This window comes from Marmota marmota, unplaced genomic scaffold (genome assembly GCF_001458135.2).
Source record: "Marmota marmota marmota unplaced genomic scaffold, marMar, whole genome shotgun sequence".
NCBI lineage: Eukaryota > Metazoa > Chordata > Mammalia > Rodentia > Sciuridae > Marmota > Marmota marmota.
In genome coordinates this window covers 13,624,362-13,645,476 of record NW_026000205.1, presented here as the reverse complement: position 1 = coordinate 13,645,476, position 21,115 = coordinate 13,624,362, and the positions used below count along the sequence as shown (strand labels likewise).

Below are 21,115 nucleotides of genomic sequence, written 5' to 3'. Positions count from 1 at the left end.
TTTCAGGATGAGGCACTCTCTCTCTCTCTCTCTCTCTTTTTATGTCCCGCTAAGTTCTGACCTGGCTACGGACCAAGTCACTGGCACCTCAGGGGATGGACCACTTCTGGGGTCCTCCATCAAGCCAGGGCCTCACACTGGCCCTGAAGAAGAGTTAAGTTGACAAATGCACATCATCACCTCAGAATAAGCCACTTCCGCCTCCAGCTGCAATGTGCTATATAAAGCCTCCCAACAATCTGCTTTGAGCAGTGACTTATAGTTGAGCAGCTTAGGCCAGAGAAACATCAAAGACATTGCTGTGCAGGTCACTCCAGGGCTCTTTCCCTGGCTCCAAATAACGACTTGAAGGACAGTGATGAAGGAAGGTAGGTCTTCAAGGACCGAAGCTTCAGGGAAGAAGCAGTGGTTAGAAGAGACAGTGTATCAGCAAAGACTTATTTGGGAAATGGGTGAAGACTGTTTGTTAGAAACCCAGGAAAGAGAGGAAGCCCAGAAGTGCCCAAAGCTGGGGTGAGAAAGAGTACAGATTCTTTCTAGGTTTTCCCCCTGCTTTTTGTTTGATGCATAAAGTAAAACTACAGCCTTAACCAGTATATTTATTTTCAGAAAGCTAAAGTCTTCATTTATAAACATGCTTAAAGAATGTTTATGGTCATCTCAAGTATGATCATACCTTAGGGAGAAAATTTCTGTGCAATCATATCATATAAACAGTTGATAGTAAGACATAATTTGTTTTACTAACATTTAGATTTTAATGCTTTTCAGAAACCATGGCTGTTGTGTGGAGATGCTTATGGGTCCCCCCGCCCCAGGAAATACCCCAAGACTTTCACTGGCTTCACACATTCCAAAAATGAAACCTCATTGCCTAACAGAAGCTGGTCAGCAGCTAAGGCAGAGGATATTGTTACAGATGGAATCCCAATGCTGGTGTCAAGAAAGACAAGAAAGGCACCATTCCTACTCTGTCAACAAAAAGCCAAGCTCGACAATGGTGAGGAGTATCTCTTAGGCCTGACTCCCTCAACACCCAGGGGACAAGCTCAAAGCAGGCCATGAGGCTGATACACCCCATGCCCCAACATCTAACAGAATAGAATATCCTCCATCCAGGAAGGCAAGACCAGGAGAGGCACTGCAGACAAGATGGGCACACTGGGCTTGCCCACCCAAGCTAAATATTGTCTGGGGATATGCCTACAGGATATGCCACAGAACCAAGAAACAGACACCTTGGATGCAGGGGTGTGGGGAGAGCAAGCAAGGGCATGAGTATCCCTTGATGCTTCAAAATGTACCTTTCAATATCACATTTGATTCCCACAACAATCTATTTATGGATAAACGTGCAGCATTATCCCCAGCTATGTAGATAGGACATTGAACAGAGGCTTAGAGTGACAAGCACAAGAGCCAGACTCAAACCAATAGCACTAGAGGGACCACCTTGAATATAAACACTTGCAACATTTTTTGGAGTAAAAGCAGGTGAGAGAAGCTGCCTGAAGTCAGCTACCTCCTTCCAAGGCCTTCAGGGGTCAACTTCCCTACCTAAACACCACAGAAAGAAATGACCACATTATGGGAGTACCTTCAAGAGGTGGACACCTCCCTTCAAGGGACAAGGATGCTCCCAGCCAGGGAGCGACCTCCCAGACCAATCGCAGGAAAAGAACCAGAAGGCAGGGTTATCACAGAAAAACAATCCAGCACCTGAGGACAGCACGGGTTCCTAAAGCCTCACGGGAAACAATTCAAACCAAGAACTCTTCCTCTCCAACTATGGAAATGAACAGGAAATCTGATTCTGCACACATACGTGCACACAGAGGCACGCATGCACACAGAGGCACGCATGCACACACAAGCATTCTAGAACGTTAGTGATTTACCCCGAAATACAGAAACAAAGCCAGGCAGAAGGAACAGCTCTTCAGAAGAACCACAGCCATACATCTGAGATGGATGGACATCTCTAGTGATACCAGCACCTGAGTGGGTATCAAATCAGACCCCAGGCAAGGGCAGAAATTAACTCTTCATTGAGCACTATAATGCCATCAGGGTATATGCTGACAAGGACAGCACAATCTCAAATTCTGTTTAAAACACAACCTTTAATACAAAAAGAAAAGCATACACCAAACTTGTCAATAAAAGTCACCCTAACTGGTAAATTTTTGAGAGTTTTTTAGTTGACTTCACTACAAATTTGTAAACATTATTGGTAAGCAAATATTAGTCTTGTAATCAGAAAAATAAAGCTCTTCTTTAAGGGGAAAAAAACAGTACACAATACAATTTTAATTACATAAAATATGCATGGATAGGAAAGACTGAAAAACATAGCAAAGTGTTAATGTTGAGTTCAGTGGAACTGCTTTTATCTGAGTGCACCTGTCTAGACAGGCTTATGTTTTCCAGGTGTATAAACTTGACTCTAACATCAATAGAGAATTAGCATCAAATGGAATATCCGATCCTCAGGACTCTTGGCTTGTAATGCAGAAATCGCTGCATTTTACTGATTTCAACTTTGGGATTTTTCTGAGCATTGTGAGTTTTGCTGGCTGGTGTATAGTCTAACAGGCCAGCAATGCAATCTTGACTTAAGAGTCTCACAGCTCACACAGAAATAGAACCTCCTCCTCTAGTCAAAGCTCACCAACCAACCCAGACAACAATAATAAGGCCACTGAGTCCTAAAATCACTCACATTAATAATCATTTCTTGGCTATCATTGTCATGAAAACCAAATTCACCATTTCTGGCTTCCTTTCCAAACATGTGCTTTTGAAAATGACAGGGATTAATGAAGCAGGATATTAACAATGTGAATCACAATGATAACCTGTAATTTTCACAATTAATTAGAAATTTAATATTCAACATCCTGGGGTAGTTTCCAAGCCTCACAGCCTTCAAACAGCTGAGGCCCCGTTTCTGGGAGACCATGTAAGAATTCTTCTCCTTACAAGAAACCCCAGAATCCCAGCAAAGGTGCATGGTTCACATAGAGAAAGGTCAGGAATGAGATCTTACAGGTGGTTTAACAGAAAGGCTTCCTTGCCGAATATATTCGATTGCAGCCTCGATTGAGGTCAGGCAGTACCCCAATTCATCTTTTGCTGAGCTGCTAAATCTGAAGTTTTTGATGTAACTCAAATTTGCCATCCTAACAAAAAGAAGAAAAAAGTTTTAGTATTGAATACCTAATTAACATTTCTTCCAAAAAAAAAAAAAAAAACCACTAGTGGCTTGGGTAACCCATCAAATACCCACAGTAAGTCAAAATTAACTCAGAGAGCTTAGACTGCTGTCCCCTTGATCTCTACTGTGTGTGTGCAATTAGGACAAGTAAATCTGCTTGTTACTTCTCTGAAATAGGCTAGTTTTCACAAAGCTGATTATTATTAACTGAACTGTGGGCTCCCCTGGGAAGATAGAACTGGAGTCAGGTTCCTCTTAGCCACAGACTAGCCACATGTTCCAGAAAAGAAATGCAAGCTCTCTGGGCCTTAGTTTCCCCATTTGTAAATGGAGGGTCAGACACCCCTGCAAGAGGAAGGAAGGAGAGGCACAGCCCTTGGCTCACAAGACATGCACAGTTGTAGCTTTTCCTGGAGATACAATGAAAGTACATGGTACCACTATGCTGCCATTTTCAGAAAGTATTTTTAACAACAACAAAAAAATGTTACCAATTGGGGATCTCTGTTTTCACAAGCAAATACAATAGGACTGAGAGAAGATCATCAGCACACATAGTCTCCAAGTTCACTGCAAGGGGAAAACATGTTCAAAGTCATCAGGAGACTCAAATGGAAGGACAAGTGTACAATCTCCCTACCACCAGCTAACCCACAAAACCACACTTGAGTAAGATTGTACACTGGGGAGAAAGGGCACAATTTCCTTTACAGTTTGCTGAAGAGATATCTGACTCAAGCAGATAAAAGAATTCATGACATTTTCAGAAAACATGCAAAAGAAAGTGACTCCAAGCCAACCAGGACTTGCCACCTTCCTGGATGAGCAACGAAGGAAGAGCCCAGGGAAGCAGTGACAGTGGACACAAAAGGAAGACACGCTAGAGTCATCAACAAAAGCCTGAGGCCACTTCCATTTTATACACATGGGGTCTAATGCCCACAGTTAATTTCACTTTATTTTTTGCATTTTGAAAATTTAAGTGATCCATTCATATGTTTTAAAATTCAACCAGTATGAAGGTTGTAGCTCAGTGGTGGGGTACTTGCCTAGCATGAGTTAGGCTCTGGGTTTTATCCTCAGTAATAAATAAGTAGATAGATAAATATTCAAATAGTACAAATGAACAAGCTTGAGTATCCTCCCAGCCCTCCACCCAGTGTCCCGGTCTCCTGCTGCTGCTTCCTGCATATCTTTCCTAGGAACACAGACAGACTAGGAACTCACCATTACACATGTGGATATAGAGCGACCCCTTTCCTTGATGCTGTTGAAGTGTTCCATATACATTCCTATTTATTTCCCTCAAGAAACCGTGGAGATCATCTCTTACCTATACATATGCGTCCGTGAATTTTTTTCTTAGATTCTTTTGTTTTACTTTTTTTTTTTTTTTTCTTTTCTGCAGTCCTGGAGATTGAACCCAGGACCTTGAGCATGCTAGGCAAGTGCTCTACCACTGAGCTAACATCCCCAGACCCTGTTTTACTTTTTATACTAGAAAATTTAAAACATATACAAAATGAAGGAGAACACCCCAACAGTCTAATTCCCCACGCACCCATCACCAGCTTGGAGGCCACTGCTTCCCTGTCCCTATTTTCTTACCCTCATCATGCCCAGCAGAGCTCTCCCCAGGGCAGGGGCACTGGAATGCTCTACTGGCCCTCAGCCCCATATCCCTCGGCCAACTTCTTCACCTGGGTGCCTGCTCCCACCCTTTGCCAGACCCTTCCCCAGGCACAAACCTCTCTGGCTAGGAGACTGTGTAATGAGCTGCACCACCTTTCGCAAACAGACCAGCTTCTGTTGTGGGGAGGTGCATCTGTTCAGCTGAGCCAGCTCTCTCTTTGCACGAGGGATATTGAAGCTGTAAAATCATTCAGAGCACGATAACTTCAGACCACAGTGGGAGGCCTTCTTCCTTGCTCTAATAACATATCTCAGGCTACACATTCCTTACAACAAACCACAAGTAATGAGAAATAAAAATAGAGACTGAAGAGCAATGTGACTCAAGTCAGTGGCAGAACAGAATGGCTTTAAGCCCCATTCAGACTGCCAGGTGATAAGACTGCCACCAGAAATTTTGAAATAAAAATTTATAGCCCTAGAGGGAATCAGCCCAAAGGGGGCTGGAGTTTCTATATCAACACTAGACATTTCAGATAGGCAGGCGAGGAGAGACATTCTGCATGCAGAGCCCACTCGGGAGAGTGATGTGCCTGCTTGCAGACCATGGACAGGAACCCCACCCCCAGCGTCTGTCCTGCTGAAGCATGCTGGCCTGCAGGTGCAGGAAGGTTCTGCTGAAGTCATCAGTCAACTTCAGCCCTTTATCTTTGGTCACAAATAACTACTCTGCTTTTGGTAGCAACCATGTCAAATCCACCTGCCACCATTGCCACCAAGAGGTCCTGCTTTAGGAGAAGTCAGTGCAGCCTCCGAGGTGGCCAAGCTGAGTGCAGGCCCTTACCTGAATTCAGGTTTCACACCAATATCTTTCTGCTGGAGATCTTGAAGGCTTCTTGTGATTTTGTTAAAGGCAGCATCCTAACAACAGATTTTAACGAAGCTTAAAATTTCTTAAAAAGCATAGAATAAGGCTTCCATCCCAAATGGTGAAAATGACTGTAAACCTACCTCGCTCGCCTCCATGGTCCCCACATACTTAAAGATCAGATCATAAATATCATGATGGATGTACATCTGTGAAATCAACAGGCCCGGTTCAGTGTGTGTGCTGGGCCCAAGTAGAGCCCCCAGCCGCCGCTACCCTCTCTGCTCACCTCTACTGCCTGCTTCATCAGGTTCATGTGGGCCTCCTGCTTCGCAAGCACTTTCTAGAAGATGAGAGAAGTACAGTTAAAGAGCTTGGATTTGCATGGTGCCAACTGCAATGCTTCCTTCTGGAAGTCCTGCGGCTTACCAGGTGAGAGTCCCTCAGAAGTTGCTGGAGGCATTTTGTGTAGAGCGCATTCACCGAGTCCTGTGCAACACAGAGCAGAGAGAGGCGGCCCCCTTACAATCAGAGGCCGTGACACATAAACCTGAATGAGCGAAGGTTTTCCTGGCATGGAGAAAACCTTCCCAAAATGCACTTCCTGGGTAATATACGATGTTCAGAATAACTACATCATTGATTTTCTTTCCCATTTTTTTTAGGTACATATGTATTAAAAGTAGAAAACAATTCCCTTTAGAGTTACCATGGATGATAACAATACTCATTTTTAGACTTCTCCAAGATTTTCAAGTGTTCTAAGGTGACTTATGCTGCTTTTACAGTTCAGGAGAAACTTTTAAACAAAACTTCCAACAGTGAAGGCAGCACCCAGAGACGTTTCAGAGTAAACTGAGAGGGATCCTGAGGCTCTGAACTGGCCTGAGACAGGGCCTACCAGGCAAAGCCCGACAAAGCTACTAACTATGTGGTGACGGAGGCTCTTTCTTTCACATTCTCGGAATGTTCGGTGGAAAGAGGCGATGTTCCTGTCAAATCTCTCAGAGTGTCTTCCCAAAAATTCTCTCACGTCTTCAATAGTTTTCAGGGTAAAAGAATCTGAGGGTGCTGAAGGCTCTTCTGAAAAAGAGAAAGAAGGTCAGGTTGTCCGAGGTGTTCACTGTTTCCTGATGGGGGAAGTACCACATCCTTTGTCCTGCTCCCACAGGGCCTGGAGGCAAAGGCAGGAATATCCTTATTTCAAGATGCTGTCCAAGAACAGCCCAGTTACAGGACACCCTGAGGTCCAGAGAGCATGGTCCTCTCAAAACCTTTTCCTGGGACAATGTCTGCACTCCCTGAGGCCATGGGCATGATCCATGGGGGCTAGGAAAAGAAACCTGATTCCTGACAGTAAGAGCTTCAGAGCACACTTAACACAAAAATTGTCATCTCAACCTTCTGGAGCAACTAAAATAATAACCATTCTTTAAAACTAATGAGGTCTTGGGCTGGGGTTGTGGCTCGGTGGCAGAGTGTTTGCCTCGCATGTGTGAAGCACTGGGTTTGATCCTCAGCACACGTAAAAAATAATGATGATAAATAAATAGACAAAGTTAAAAATAATGAAAATCTCAAAGAGGCACAATGGGGAGGCTGGTGGGTAGTAATGTTATAAGAGCAAATCCTAAAGCTGACTCTCAGAAACAAGGCCAGGGGTATGGCTCTGGGGCGACATTCACAACCCAGGTTTGTCACAAGTACAGTGAGGTTCATGTGAATGGCACTTTCTGGAATTGTATAATACCCAACCTGGTCAACCAGATTCAGCAGCACCTCCTTAGCCAGGGATGACGTCGATTAAGTTCTAAGGGGAATTTTATAAATAGTAGGTTTCTACTAAGAACTTGAATATTTTCTACGACATTCAACCTTTTAGCAGCTATACCGTGAAGAAGTTCAACAGCCCCATTTCATCAAGCCAGGAGGAAAGGGCTTTCTCCCAGAATACCTGAACTCTCTCTCTTTTCCAAAGGATGGGCTATACACAGGATGCTGAAACTTTCTTCTTTTTCATTGTAGAAAGTTTCTTCAAAGAGAATGGGCACTGAGAGAAGACAGGCAAAACCAGCTCCTAATTTAATCCTGTTTCCTTGTATAAAGACATCCTGGAACAAGAAAACCATCACTGCTGGCAGCTGACCCCCTCTCAGCCAACCCCACAATACAGCGCTGACCCAGATGCGGCCACCCCACTGCAGTGTCTTGCTCAGGCACGTACACTAACCAGTGAGTGGCAGCAGGGTGAGCAGCTCACTGGCAGGAAGACAGCATCATGCCTCTTAGAGCCACAGGGCTGCTGACCCCGAGCAGGCCTGCCAATAACCCCAACCTCCTCTCCCCACCAGTCCACATGCCTGGGCTGCCAAGTCCCAGGGACCAACCACAGCCTGACCCCAGTGGGAGGGGGTCACGGGGCCTGGCTCCCCTGAACGAGCCAGCCTTGGCTGCAAACAAAACTCCCCCTCTCAGCACCTACCTGCCTCCACTGGAAAAAAAGAAAAACACCCACCCACACTGCCATCAGGATAGACCAAAAAGACCACGGGCCACTTGACAGGATATGAAAGAAAGATAAAAAGCCCCATTCCTACCCAAAATGCCCAACTGTGATCTAATCGTGAGGAAACACCAGATAAGCCCATACTGAGGGATTCTGAAAAAAAAAAAAAATGTCATGAAAGACACAGAAATGCTGAGGGGCTTCTCCAGATGAAAAGAAACTAGAAAGGCTAATAACCAAACACAGCGTTTGATCCTGGGTCTTAAAAAGAAAACTGTTTTTCTGTGTGTAAAAGGGCATTATAATGAGCCCAGTGTGTAAGGACCGTGAACTGCAGAACATTCTATCAAGGGTGAGTTTCCAAATGTGATCCCTGCATGGAAGTCACGTAAGAGTACGGCTGTTGTCAGAAATACACCCTGCACTACCTTGGAGAAAAGGGCGCAGTGTCTACAACATCCTCCCGCAAGGTTGAAAAAAACAGTACTAACAGGAGTATTGGGCGAGACGGCTAAAACAAGTGTGGCATAGATGGGAACAGCCGGCCACCCTGGGAGGGTGTGCGAGGGTTCTATGTACTCAGCTCAAATTTCAGTGGGGTTGAATTTATTTCAAAACAGAGTTTTTTAAAAATAAAATATTCATCCCCTATGTCCAATTTTATAGCCAAGGAACCAAGGGCCTTTCAAGGGTCCTGGGAAGAAAGCTCACTTGGACATAGACCTTGCTCAGAAGGGGCTCAGAGACTCCCAGGAACAGGCAGAGGAAGCCACCTGGCTCCTCCGGACCCTCCCAGGGAGTGTCCCCTCACCACGCCTCTTTCCTCCAAGGCTCTACCACAAAGGTGCGGTCCTCCCACCCAACCCAAAGGCTGCTGTGTGTCTCAAAGATGTTGCTTACCACAACAGATGTGAAAGGCCTCAGCAGGATTCCCTTCTCTCCCCCAGCCCCAAATACTGAGTCAACAACCCAAGAAATGAGTACCTTTCCATTTAAGGTCTGAAAATGTCCTTCCACTGGTATCAAAATGTAGGATTCAAACTGACAAGAGGACTGAACACTGCTTGATAGGCTTCCTTTACAGGGCACTAAGACCTGAAAAAAAATAATGACAATAAACACTAGAGAGAGATGCCATTTACAGCTTCTGCAGCACAGCTGGAACGATTACAGGAACCCACTGACAGAGACAACGGCCTCGCTTGCCAAAGTGGCTGCAGTTGCACCAAGCTGAGTTCATTTGTTGTGGAGATGATGGAAGCAGATGCTCCCCACCCAGGAAGAGGCAGGCTGAGGACAACACCAGTCCTTTTCCAAATCCAGACACAGAGGCTGGTGGGCTTCATTCCCCTACTGGATGAGTCCCCCAGCTCTGTTCCCTGCACAACCACATGCAGATCTGTGCTTGGCTGACTCACTTTTGAATAGGAATTTCAGACTCAAGTGTACCTAAAAGGAAGATGACCAAAGCAGAGAAGCCCTACAGAGCCACCAAACTCCTATGACAGTCCAGTGGGCTGGGCACCATACCTGGTCATATGCTTCCCAGCCATGGCCCTGAACACAAGACTGGTCCTTGTTCCTTGGTTCCTTCCAACAAAAGTGCCCAGCACACAGGCGTGCTGAGAGAGTCATGCAGGTCACAGGACACACTCAGCCCAGGGCTGGCACATAACCCGACCTTGGAGGGCCACTGCTCCTCCGGAATCAGAGGTGTCCTTTCCTTATCTTACTCAGCTCTTAGAGCAGGACATAAGTCCTTGGGTTTAACTTGTGGTCCCCAGAGAGCTGAGGGGCTATCGAGGAAGCCACCAGCAATCAGTCCCGAGTTCACTCCAACATGAGATGGCTGCCAATTAAGGAGCTGATTCCAGCTGATTCCACCTCCTGGTCCCTCCAAAACTAAAACTTGATGATTCAAATGGGTTAAATTTCAGGGGATGTCACAGAAACATAGAGTAGGAAACTCCAGAGGATGGGCCCTCCACCAAAACAATCATTAAGCTTAGAAAAAAAGCTATCAGAAACAACAATTCTGGAACTCCAGATCCTGATCAGTACACTTAGTATGTGAGAACCCGGCCACCAAAACATTCAAGAGTGGAAACATAATATAAAGGATATCCAAATACCTACAAGCAAGCTTTACCATCTGTGAACCGTGTGCCACAGTCTTGCATTCTCTGTAAGAACAGAGGTTTCTTTTTTAGCAACGTCATCTTAGGTAGACTTGTGTAATCTGAGCTGGGGCTCCCATTTCTTGAGCAATGCTATGTGTCAGGCACCGTGCTGAGTGGTTCAGAGAGCTATCGCTTAATAACTGCCTAGGTAGGGTAGTTTCAGCATTATCCCCACTTTACAGATAAGGAAATTGAGGCTTAGGAAAGTTAAGTAACTTGTTCAAGGTCACAGCCAGTGAGTGGCATAGCCATGCTACAGACTCCAGCCACCTCCCTGGAGGCCCCATCCCACTGCCTCCTGGAAGCCGGTGCTGGAAGCACAGCTCAGTGCCCATGAAACTCCATCATCATGGGCTTCTTCAGTTGGTGAGAATGAGCAGCATGGCCATCTCCCCTCAGAGGAACAGGACAATTCCTCACAGCAGAAAAGGGAAGCACTTGCTGATGGGAGAAGGAAATCCTGTATGTGAGGAGACCTTATAAACTCAAAAATTCAAGACTAAGATCCAGATGTGCATTTAACTACCAACCTCAGAAACAGAGCCACGTTAAACACCACTACAGACCACAACTGGCAAAAGGCAGAAGGCAGGAAAGTACGGAATCAACATGACCTGTTTTCTTCTGCAAATGAATGGCAAAGAAAGAAAGGAAAAGGAGGAGAGGGGAAGCTATAATTCTAAAATGCTGAAGACTGTAGTTTCACAAGCCTATACACATGTCAAAATGGGGTCAAAATGCGTCGAATTTTACACCATGAGCATACATAGTTCAACACAAGAAAAATTAGGACAAACAAACTTAAAAGACCAATTGGTCTATATAATGTGCAGCTCTCCTTTGGATTATGATTTGAACAAACCAACCATTAAACAAAAGATAGGAAAAAATTGGGGGAAATTGAAGTGACTATTTGATAATACTGAAGAATTATGGAGGATTGTTTGAGCTATGATAATGGCATTAGGGCTATATTTTTTTTAAAAAAGTCATGCTTACTTAAAAATATGTTCCTAAAAATATTTATAGTTGGAAATCATATGTCAGCCTTAAATAATAGTCTGGGATTTGCTTCAAAATAATCCAGGGTTCAGAAAGAGATGGAATGTGACCGGCCACTAAATTCCCATTTGTTAAAACTGAGTGAAGGACACGTGGGGCTCATTATGTTATCCTTCCTACTTTTATGTTTGAAATTAAACATAATAATCTGGAATTTTAATTAAAAATTAAATAGAGGAAGGCCCTCAAGTATCAACTTAGAAACAAGAAACAAGGCTCCCATGGGCTGGGGATGTGGCTCAAGCGGTAGCGCGCTCGCCTGGCATGCGTGCGGCCCGGGTTCGATCCTCAGCACCACATACAAACAAAGATGTTGTGTCCGCCGAGAACTAAAATAAATAAATATTAAAATTCTCTCTCTCTCTAAAAAAAAAAAAAAAAAAAAATGCTCCCAGGCCTCATGGCTGCACAAAAGAGCCAAGAACCTGAAGACAGAAGAGTAAGTCTCACAGGGACACGAGGGGCCAGTCCTGGAGGCATGTAAAGCCTGAACAAATGGCCCCACACCAGCTGCCTGAATGAAAGACCCACACCATCCTAGATAAGGAAGGGCCTTCATCTGCCTTTGCAGAACTGGGCACTCCTGATGTGCTCGGAGAACTCTTCCCAACCATCCTGTTCTCTTGTTTACACGCAGCTCCTCCTCCCCAACTTGAAGGAAGCATGTTGGCTCCTGCCGTGCTGAGTCCCATTGCCCAGCCTGCTACTCAATGTGCAGTCCATGTTTGTTCAGTGAACAGGGGCCTCCCGATTTCACAGGACCCCTCACCCAAAATTTCCTGACAGGGAAAAGAGTTCCAATTCCTCCCATTCCAAGGGAGAGAGGCCCCTGCTGCCCAGAGCATTTCACTATAAGCATAAGCCAAAACGTGGGCTCTCTGTGGCCAATCCACCTCCATCAGAGTCCTTCTGAGACTGGGATGAGGAAGCCCACCCTGAAATAGGTGGCAAAACAGCTATGAAGACACCTAGGTAGGTGGGGTCCTCCACTCAGAAGTTGCTGCAGGGCAGTCCTAGAATAGAAGGCAGGAGTCTAAGCAGCCTGTGGAGTGTAAGGTCCGTGTGTAGACCGCTAGCTAGAACCTACTCATTTTAAAGTTTAACAACTTTTTTGTAGTTCCCTTTACAAAGACTTTTAAAAATAACAGTAATTAAAGAAGAGAAAAAAGAATAAAAAGCAAGAATCTGCAATAGTGATACCTACTCAAGGGTACCCTCCTGGTTCCCCAAACTGGATTAAACACTCCACTGGAGCCTGTGACGATGACTATCCTACACTCATTCTTCTAACCATCAAATGGCCTGTTTCTAGAACTCCCTGAATGCCTCCTATAATTCCCATTCATCCACGTAACCCAGGAAACCTAGCTCAGTGCCTGGCACATTACTGATGCTCAGTAAACTTTTGCTGGTTGAATCTACACTAAATGAATCCTAAGAACTAGAATGAGAACCTCAGTGTCCATAGCTGGGCTGCAGAAGTATTCAGCTTGAAAATCAGTTCCTGGGAAGCTGGATACCATTTTGTTACGTTCCCAGGCTAATCCCCAAAGCCTACTTAACCTATAATTAAAGGACATCAATAAAAGATCAAACTTAAATCTCCTTTTGTAATTTTTATTTTTCCTAAGAGTACATGGATCCACCCTCTAGCGCACCTGGAGAATCTGAAGGATCTTCCCTCAGCAGCTCATGGACAAGAGCCCCAGGGATGCAGGCCTGCCCAACACACTCTGAGGAAGCCACAAGAGCATAATCAGCCAGATGGTTAAAGGCATGGGGTGCCCATTTGAAGAGTGTAGGGTGTCACAGGCTCCTGTGAGTGGAATCTGGAAGAGCACTGGAGAAGGAACTTCTACTGTGCAATCAGAGAGCAGGTGACAATGGGAAGGAGATGCCATTGTCATGAAAGGGGGTCTAGAATGAAGCCAACTGGAGGAGCAGCCGGAGCAGGGTGGGACAGCAGTCAGGCTGCACACTCAGCCTCACACACAAGCTGGTGCAGATCAGCAAAGCATGAGGTGGCCCACCAGGTCCCTATAGAGGAACGAGCAGGGGCCATTAATCCTGCAGACACACATTTTTTGAAAAATGGGCTCAAATTTTTTTAGAGCCCAATAAAAACTGATCACAAGGCAAGATTCCAGGGCAGTCATACTTGGTCCCATGGCCAAGCTCCATGGAAAGAAATTCAGCATTCACCTGCCAAGGCCACATTGATCTCTCAGAAGTGACAGAAAGAATGAGTGCCCTTTCAGAAGCCATCAGAATATTCTACTTGGTCATTCAACCAATGATGAATGAGATGGACTCAAGCACAACTACAGACTGGACAGGGATGTGCTGGTGGCCCCATCACATGGACAACAGGGGGCAGGAGAGAGCCACTGCCATCTGACCTCTTTGAGCATGCCAGGAGAGCAGCTCCTTCCCACTGCTGACTTGGGCTGGGAGGCCGGCTTCACTGACTCCCAAAGGTCAGAAATTCAGTGTCACTCAATACACACCACAAGTAGTTAGGGGATCCTATGGGTCTTGGGAGGGGCTGGAGTAAGGGGCCCAGGAGACTGGTAAGAACATGAGATAGCAAGTTAAAGGAGAATCTTCCATTCATTTGTGTACCTGAAAAGAAGATATCAAAAGGGCAAAGTTCTTATTTAAAATTTCCCTTCTGATAGGTGGCACACATCCATAATCCCAGCAACTTGGGAGGCTGAGGCAGGAGGATGGCTAGTTTGAGTTTGAGGCCAGCCTGAGCAACTTAGTGAGACCCTGTCTCAAAATAAAAAAATTTTAAAGGCTGAGGGTATAGTTTGTTGGTAAAGTGTTCTATCCCCAGTACTACATCAAAACAAATAAAAAATAAAATTTCCCTTCTGAATCTCCCTGTTGAAGTGAACTTGAGTAGGATTCCACTACTTGCGGCTGAAAAAGCACCTATGAGGTGAAAGGAACTGATAAATGCTGGAACACTTTCAGGCTTCAGTCAGCAAGACAACTTACAAAGAATTTACTGAAAAATCAAGGAATACCACAGTGACATTTATAAAAAGCAAAACAAAGTTATATATGATAAAACCCTCGATGGTGCTTAAAAGAAGAGCATTAAACAGAGACAAGAAGGGAGAAATTATTCCCGGTATTAAGTCAGGTCCTCCCTGAGACATGGCCACTTGGCATCCGGCCCCCTTCCTCTGCGTCAAGTCCCCCTGCAGTAATGAGTATATATTTGCCCAGGGTGTGACTGTCTCTCTTGCTAGAATTTAAGCTCCATGAGGGTAAAGATGGTCATGGGGACTGGGTGCAGTGGCATGTGCCTGTAATCCCAGCAGCTTGAAAGGCTAAGAAAGGAGGATCTTGAGTTCAACGCCAGCCTCAGCAACTTAGCAAGGCCCTGAGTAACTAATTAAGACCCTGTCTTGGGGCTGGGGTTGTGGCTCAGTGGTAGAGCCCTCACCTCTTAAGTGTGAAACCCTGGGTTCAATCCTCAGCACCACATAAAAAAATAAATAAATAAACAAAATAAAGATATTGTGCCCATGTATAACTAAAAAAATATTTTTAAAAAAGACCCTGTCTTTAAATAAAATATAACAAAGGGCTGGGGATGTGGCTCAGTGGTTAAGCACCCTGGGTTCAATCCCTGGTACAAAAAAAAAAAAAAAAGACAGTGACGAGTGTTCCTATTTTCGATGAATTCCCAGCACCAAATGTACTGCCTGGCATGTGGCAGCATTTAATAACCACTGTGAGATGAACAGATGACAATGAATGTCTATGATGAAATTCACTGATATTTTAATTTCCTTCTTTGGAAATAGCTGTATTCACTATTTTTTTTTTTTAATAACAAACTATGACTTCCAAAATCCAAAGTAAAAAAAGTTCTGGTGAAAATACGAATCACAAAATGAATCATAAAAACTGGAAGGGACCTGAGAAACCACACTTCTGAGGACAGAGGTCAGGAGAAAGATAGTTCCGATTTTGCAGAAAGGAAGCCAAGAACCTGAGGCCAACCTGAGCTAATCTTACTTCCCCTTTGGTTCGAATCCTCAGATGCCTAACGTGCCTGAGTTGAGTCCCACCAGGGGATAAGTGGAAGCACAGGTATGAGACGACACATGAAAAGAAGACCAAAGACGTCTCAAGCAGAGGGCACACAACAAACGCATTCAGCATACTGCATCCTGAAATGCTGTCTGAAGATGGTCTGGGGGCCCAAGGACCAGGAAGACCTGCAACCCGGGGCCTGCCTGCCCTCCTGGCAGCAGATGTCCACACCACAGCCTACGTTTCTCCTCCATGCTTCTCCTTCCTCACTGGCCCTGTGGGCTTTTGAGGTTGTGGCCTGTTATGGAAGATCTTCCCCTTTAGGAAATGCCTTTCAGATTAATAAGAGCTCACAGATTTCGTCCTCTCATGGGAGTGAGCACCCACCTCCTAACTGATGAGGTCCTGAGGAGGAATCTGAATCTGTCCTTGAGAAGCCCACAGGTAAATAAGAGAGGTGAGCACCTATGATTGCAGCACCGTCTTAGGCACTCCATGAAAGGGCACAATTCATCACAGGTGGGAGAGGAGCCCTGGGAGAAGGGATCACTGGGCTGCAGCTGCAGGAGGCTTCTTCGAGGGAGCAGTTCATGGCAGCCCCTGGGGCTCATTCTCACACTGGGCAGGATGTGGAGGTGAAGTAAACCCGGCACGTCTGTAACAGACTCCCACTACACTTCCCCTCCGGCCGCCACATCCACGGCATCACCAATGCCCAGGGACAACCTTCAGGATCAATGCACTTACTATGCCGTGGATTTGGGCCACCTTACTGCACAAGTCAGGGCGCCACTTCTGAAGAGCCAGATAGAAAGGATTCTTCAGGAGATCTTCATCATATAGAGCCATATGGACTTCAGAAAGGTCAAAGTGAGTTTCCTGGGACAAGAGAAGAAGCAGCAGCAAATGACCACCTTCAGATTTATATATACCACATAGAAGTCTTCATCTAGTTATTTTTTTTTTTAAGTGGTGCTGGGGATGGAACCCAGGGCCTCCAACACGCTGGCAAACCCTCTACACTGAGCTATACCCCCAGCCCTTCATCCTTGACATACTATTCTGTTCCACACAGGTATTTTATTTATTTATTTTTAAATTCTGCTCCACACTTTAACACTCCATCAGAATTATCAAATGTAATCCACCAATTCCCTGATGACCTATTTAGTGTTTAAATGTGGAAACTGTGTTCAATGGCTCTTATTAAACTCCAACTTGCAGCAAAGCATAAATGTCTATTTTCTGGACATCCTACTTGACTGTAACTATGATTCTAAAGATACCCATGGACTTTCTTTGGGTTGGGGGGGGGGGACCTTGCTATGTTGCCCAGGGTGTTTTGAACTCCTGAGCCAAGTGATCTTTCCGCCTCAGCCTCCAAGTAACTGGGACTACTAGCATGAGCTACCACAAGGCTCATGTACTTTTGATGAAATATTTAAAGCACACAGAAAAGTATTAGGTAATAACACAAATCCACTACACAGAATTACTGTATCATAACATTTTGCCATATTTGCTTTTGGGGGTTGGGAGCATACTGGGGATTGAACTCACGGGCACTCAACCACTGAGCCACATTCTCAGCCCTGTTTTGTATTTTATTTAGAGACAGGGTCTCACTGAGTTGCTTATCACCACTTTTGCTGAGGCTGGCTTTGAACTTGCGATCCTCCTGCCTCAGCCTCCTGAGCCATTGGGATTACAGGTGTGCACCACCATGACTGGTGGCCATATTTGCCTTTTAAGAAATAAAATATACCAGAGTAAACTGGGATTCCTCTTTAGCTATCCCCCATCTCATTTTCTCCTCCTCTTTCAAAAGTAACTATTATCTTTAAGTTGATGTACAGTTTTTCTTGCCCACGTCTATATGCCTTTAATATGTACATATTGAAAAACAGTAAAAGTATGGTGGGTTTCAAAAATAGAAAGAATGGTGGAAGACAGAGAATAGGAGGGAAAGAGAAGGCACTGGGGACTGAAATGAGGCAAATTAAATTCCATGCATGTGCAATTATGTCAAAATGAATCCCAGTGGGGCTGGGGTTGTGGCTCAGCGGTAGAGCGTGTGCTTAGCACGTGCAAGGCCCTGGGTTCGATCCTCAGCACCAAATAAAAATAAATAATAAATAAAATAAAGGTAAAATTGTGTTCAACTATAACTAAAAAGTAAATATAAACAAATGAACTCCACTATCATATATATAGCTACAAAGCACTAATAAAAATAAAATTTAAAAATGACATCATGCTATTACAATTCTGGAACATACCCTTTTCACTCAACATTATGTTTTCAAGTTCTCTCCATGCTGAGTCACAGCTTATATTCATTCACTGATTTTTGCTATACAGTATTCCTTTTTCAATTGTGTTTTGTTTGCAGTGATGGGGATTGAACTTGAGGTCTTATACACTCCAGGTGTTCTACCACTGAGCTACATACTCCAGCTCCTATATAGAATTCTTGTAAGTGAATGTATCACAGTTTATCTAACATCCCATATTTAAGTTGCTTCCACCTTTCAGTATTATAATAAATGGCGCAAGAACACCCTTATAGCCTTGTATGTGTTCCACACACTGAAGCATGCCCCTAGGAGAAGCACTAAAATGTGCAGTCACCTGCAATTGTGGCAGATGCTGACAACACAGGACCACTTTCTACCCCCATTCCCTTTATCAGGTCATACGCTGACCAACATTCCTTGTATCACCAGATTTTTTGTTGTTGTTGTTGTTATTTCTTGGCATTGTTGGGGATACAGCCCAGGGCCTTACCCATGTTAAGCAAATGCTCTACCACTGAGTTACATCCCCAGCCCTTCATCAGATTATTTGTCAGTTTGTGCGATGGTCTGAAGGTCTAGGTTCCCCCAGTGTATCCTAAACTCTGGGTGATGGTATTTGAAAATAGAATCCTTGAGTGTGATTAGGTCACAAGAGCAGAGCCCTCATGAATGGGATCTGTACTCTTATAAAAGAGGCCTGAGCGCTCCTTGGCTCCTTCTGCCCTGTGAAAAGACAGCCATCTAGGAACGAGGAAGCACTCAGCCCTCACCAGACACTGAATCCACTGAGCCTGGATGATCTTGTACTTCCTAGCCTCCAGAACTGTGACAAATAAATTTCTGTTGTTTATAAGATGCCCAAGTTGTGGGGGTTTTTGTTGCAGCAGCCTGAAGGGACTAAGATAGTCTGTAAGTATAAACTAGAATGCACCGTTTTTCTCTAATGAAGTTAGAAAAATGAAAATTGACAATTAAGTGAAGTCAAACATCATTCTTCATGTTCTATAAATTGCTTTATGTCTTTTGCCCACTTTTGTAATGGGTTGTTGGCCTTTTTTCCCTTATGATTCATAGTTATTTATATCTCTAGATAGTAAATATGTTGTGAATATCTTCTCCCAGCCTATGACTTGATTTTTTTTTTAAGTGTAGGGGTGGTGTGGGGGGGTACTGTCTAGCTATGTTGCCCAAGTTGGCCTCAAACTTTTTTCCTCCTGTCTCAGCCTCCTGTGTAGCTGGAATTACAGGCACAAACCACTGCTTCCAGCTATGACTTATCTTTTAATTCCTCCAAATTGTTGTTTTCAGGAATAGTTTATTTTAATATAGATGGATTTGCTAATCTTCACCTTTATGGTCAGTACTTTTTGGATCTTAAGAAATCTGCGCCTATCCTCTGGCATACCCCTTTGCAAAATGAATTCACTGTTCCCCCTATAGAAGGGGGAGTCTATTTCCCTGCCTTTTGAATTCTGAGCCAGCTTTCAATCTATGACCTGCTTCAGCCAACACACAGAAGTGATGCTATGTGATTTCAGAGCATCAAACTTGGGAGGCCTTGCAGATTTCACTCTGGTTCTCTTGGAACACCAAGCCCAGCATGCTCGAAGGAAGCCCATGGGATTAAAGACCATGGGAGTGGGGTGTGGGGGGCACATGGTCCAGATAGCACAGCCAACTCGCCAGCAGATGCAGCCACACCAGCAACCCCAGGTGAAACCACCAGAAGGGCCACCTAGCCACCCCACAGAAGAGTGGGAGTAATGAAATTGGGGAAGTTTTAAGTTACTAACTTTTGGTCGGTTTGTTATGCAGCAAAGGCTATCTGAAACCACATTCTTTCCAACTTCAAAGCCTTAAATATACTCCCTATAATTTATAAGAATCTTAAAAAAGTTTTTTCATATTTCTTTCAGTCTTCAATCCATCTGGATTTTATTTTTGCACATGCTATAAATTAGGAATTTAAATTTATTTTCCATATGGTAAACCAATTGTCCCACCATTTTTTGAACATTCTCCTTTCACATTGGTTGATACTGCTATCTTTGTCACACTTCAATTCCCATATGTGTATGGCCTGTTTCTGGGTTTTACAAGTCTAGGCCAGCACTGCCCAATAGAAATACATGATAAATATAGTTATATGTACAGCACATATAACTAGATATGTAATTTTCTTGTTCATTTTGCTTTGTTTTTTTGAGATGGGGGTCTCACTATGTTACCCAGCCTGGGCTCCAACCCACTGAGACTCAAGTTATCCTCCCATTTGAGCCTCCCAAGTAGCTAAGACTACAGCAGGAGGCTATCATGCCTGGCACACGTGTAATTTAAAATTTTCTAGTAGGCACATTTAAAAAGAAATAGGTAAAATTTATTTTAACACTCTTTTATATCTTTTTTTCTGATACTGAAGATTAAAAACGGGTGTTCTGCCACTTACCTATATCCCTCACCCCTTTGTTTATTTATTTATTTTATTCACAGACAGGGTCTAAGCTGTGGAGGCTGACCTCAAACTTTTGATCCTCCTGCCTCAGCCTCCTGAATAACTAGGATTACAGACAAGTACCACCATACCAAACTACATATATTAATATACCCAAAATATTAGATTTTCAGCATGTAATAATTATTTTTAAATTAATGATATATTTTACAACTTTTTTACTCCTACAAAATTTCTCAATTCATACTAACCACATTTCAAGTGTTCAATAGTCACATATGGCCAGTGGTACTAGACAAAGCAAGACTACATCCTATCTCACTTAACTATAGCTTCATATTAAGCCCTGATATCTCACAGAGAAAGGCCTCCTTCTGCCTTATTGTCTAAAAATGTCTGATTATTCCTCGTTCTTTACAATGAATTAGAATCAGGTTGTCAATTCCATGAAAAAGCCCATTGAAATTTTTATTGGAACTGCAGTTAATTCATGGGCTGGAAGGTCAATACATTTATAATAATGAATCTTATCATCTACAAACATGGTACATCTCTCCATGAAGGTCTTCTTCTATGTCCTTCAATTAAAGTTTTTCCATAAGGATCACATATAAAACATATACAACCTTTTTTTCTTTTTTACTTGTAGTTGAACACAATGCCTTTTTTTTTAATATGGTGCTGAGACTCGAACGCAGGGCTTCACATGTGCTAGGCAATCACTCTAGCGCTAAGGCACAACCCCAACCCATATATACAACTTTTATTAAACTATCTATATAAGCTATGTAGATTCTGCCACTGTTGTGAATGGTTTTTTAAAAACTAAATTTATTTTTGTATACATT

General features: G+C 43.9%; 1 protein-coding gene across 11 annotated transcripts in view; it reads right to left on the bottom strand.

Moving 5' to 3' along the window:
* Window positions 1-21,115, bottom strand: part of Ankrd27 (ankyrin repeat domain 27) — a 60,246-nt gene that overhangs the window by 32,927 nt on the left and 6,204 nt on the right. For 8 of the 11 annotated variants that reach the window (XM_048790991.1, XM_048790994.1, XM_048790993.1 and 5 more), the window contains exons 2-12: window positions 16,266-16,397; window positions 9,208-9,318; window positions 7,672-7,828; window positions 6,646-6,800; window positions 6,147-6,206; window positions 6,007-6,060; window positions 5,861-5,926; window positions 5,694-5,770; window positions 4,966-5,087; window positions 3,709-3,787; window positions 3,050-3,182 (exon numbers count right to left, since the gene is read on the bottom strand). In XM_048790991.1, the coding sequence (XP_048646948.1) occupies window positions 3,050-3,182; window positions 3,709-3,787; window positions 4,966-5,087; window positions 5,694-5,770; window positions 5,861-5,926; window positions 6,007-6,060; window positions 6,147-6,206; window positions 6,646-6,800; window positions 7,672-7,828; window positions 9,208-9,318; window positions 16,266-16,367 (1,116 nt within the window). In that variant the 5' untranslated portion in view covers window positions 16,368-16,397. Of the gene's footprint in view, window positions 1-3,049; window positions 3,183-3,708; window positions 3,788-4,965; window positions 5,088-5,693; window positions 5,771-5,860; window positions 5,927-6,006; window positions 6,061-6,146; window positions 6,207-6,645; window positions 6,801-7,671; window positions 7,829-9,207; window positions 9,319-16,265; window positions 16,398-21,115 lie in introns of those variants that run through there. The other 3 variants (XM_048790988.1, XM_048790996.1, XM_048790997.1) reach the window with 3 other exon arrangements.